General features: G+C 55.5%; 1 protein-coding gene across 1 annotated transcript in view; it reads right to left on the bottom strand.

Annotated features, from left to right (window-relative positions):
* LOC104493001 (interleukin-12 receptor subunit beta-2-like) overlaps nucleotides 1-2,125 on the bottom strand; it is an 18,362-nt gene that overhangs the window by 312 nt on the left and 15,925 nt on the right. The window contains exons 12-14 of the mRNA XM_010135615.1: nucleotides 1,423-1,510; nucleotides 781-880; nucleotides 2-304 (exon numbers count right to left, since the gene is read on the bottom strand). Coding sequence (XP_010133917.1) covers nucleotides 2-304; nucleotides 781-880; nucleotides 1,423-1,510 — 491 coding nt within the window. The remainder of the gene's footprint in view (nucleotide 1; nucleotides 305-780; nucleotides 881-1,422; nucleotides 1,511-2,125) is intronic.

The raw sequence follows: 2,125 nt of genomic DNA on the forward strand, positions 1-2,125 counted from the left end.
TGTACTCGGAAGCGCTCTGGGTGTGCTCCACCACCTCCACCACTATCCTCTTGTAGAGGTCAGGAAGCGGCTGCTTGTAAACCTCCCCCTCTGCCGTGCCAGGGAGTGCCTGGTACCGCGGCTCCTCCTGCCCCGAGCTGCTCGTGGGTGGCCACTCACCATTGCCCCTTCTGCCCGAGAGGACCTTGTCCCGGAGGGATGGCGGGTTGCTCTTCACGAAGGTTTCCTCCACTTGGATTGTTTCAGGCTCTTCAAAGCTGCCGGTGCTGGGCAGGAACGGGATGGAGGTCCAGCTGAGCTCAGCCTGCGGAGTGGCACAGGCCACGCAGCGATCATTAATTCTGGGACTTCCGTCCTGTGACCTCCCACTCCCAGGATGCCACCACCCTGTCCCCAAAGCAGCTACTGCTGTGAAAACAAATGTTCTCTGTGTTGATTCTGCTTGGCGAAGGTTGCCCTGAGAGGTGGGAGAAGCCCCATCGCTGGCCCCATGGCAGGTCAGGTTGGCCCTTGGGGCTCTGAGCACCCTGCTCTGGGTGCAGATGTCCCTGCTCCCTGCAGGGGGTTGGACTGGGGGAGCTGTGAAGGTCCCTTCAACCCAAACCCATCTGTGGTTCTCATATTTAATCTGTCCCATGGTCTAACGGTGTGAGAACGGAGCTTTTCCACTCTCAGCGATCGCAGGATTTGCTGCATTCAGCGATCGCTGACTGGTGCAGCTCCAGCTGCTTTTTCTTGTGAAAGTGGTGGGATTAGAGGAGAAAAAAAAATACTGTTTACCTTCACGTTGGTGTAGTTCTTGGCCCACGTCGCATTGGCTGGGTCTGGGATGGCTTTGTTCTGCCACTGCGGCACGAGTGCGGAGAGGAGCGAGTTCAGTCTGCAGGTGCAATAAGCACAGTTAAAAGCGTGAACACTGGTCCCTGCAGCGCCCACCTGGGAGCTGTTCTTTGTGAGCACCCACGAGCTCTGTGCAAGGGTGAATCTGCCTTAGCAGGGTCCTGCAGAGCTCCTGGGCAGAGGTCAGCGCTGCCCAGCATCCTCCTCCTGCCAGATGTTGGCCTGCCGTGGTGAACAGCAGCCCTGCGGGACGCAGCCCTGGGTCCCACTCCTGGGCAGTCTGCCTGGGGTCACGTGCATCTTTATTCTAAGGGTTTGATTTCACTCCCAGCTTATTGCCAAACCCTTTGTTTAGTTTTGGTGGAAGCAGACCTTAAGCTCTAGGTTAAAATCCATGATACATATAAAACAAGGCTATGTTTTGAGCTCAATATTTGTTCTTATTACTATTAATACGCTCCAAAACCTTTATTCAGAGCAAGCCTTGCTGTTCCCCAAGGTGGCCTGACCGGAGCAGGACCTGACCACCCATTCTAACGCCAATGCCGTGTGTTACTGGGGTGTAACGATGGCTCCACTCACGCTTTTCTGGCTGGAGGCACCAAACAGACACAGGCTGAGAGGACGAAGAAGCTGCAGGTGAGCGCAAAAGTTGTCCAGTTCCCAGCACCTGAAATATAAACGCGTGGTTCAGCTTTATTTAAAAAAAATACAAATTAAATACTCTCCTTGAAGCTAGACAAGAGTCCACCTCGTAAAACGTACCAACGTGTTTTGGTTTAGAGTCTGGAATCAGGGTGGGCTCTTGGGGACCACAGTACTTTGTAACATAAAGATTTGTCCCTGGATTTCTCCCACAGGAGGGACGTGTCCCCGGAGCAGCCCTGCTCACACGCTGGGGAGGTGGGCTCCTGACGTGTGCCACTCGGGGGTTAAAGGGCGGGTCGTGACACGTTGCTGGGAGAAACGGAGCAAAACACAGAATTTTATCAACTCCATTTTCGGGGTTTAGTGACCATTGTTTTGATGTGGGGTCAAAGCCAATTTTATCAAAACGAGCGGGGCCAGAGGAGCCCCAGCAGTGACCCGAGGGTGGAACCCTCTGCTGGGAGGAGAGGGGAGAGAGCTGGGGGGGTTCAGCCTGCAGAGGAGAAGGCTGCGCGGAGACCTGAGTGCAGCCTGTCAGTGCTGCAAGGGGCTGTGCGAAAGCTGGGGAGGGGCTGTTCCGCAGGGGCTGTGGGGACAGGACAAGGGCTGATGGTTCCACTGCCAGGGGGGGGTCCGA

The sequence above is a fragment of the Buceros rhinoceros genome, unplaced genomic scaffold (genome assembly GCF_000710305.1).
Source record: "Buceros rhinoceros silvestris isolate BGI_N320 unplaced genomic scaffold, ASM71030v1 scaffold22214, whole genome shotgun sequence".
Taxonomy (NCBI): Eukaryota; Metazoa; Chordata; class Aves; order Bucerotiformes; family Bucerotidae; genus Buceros; species Buceros rhinoceros.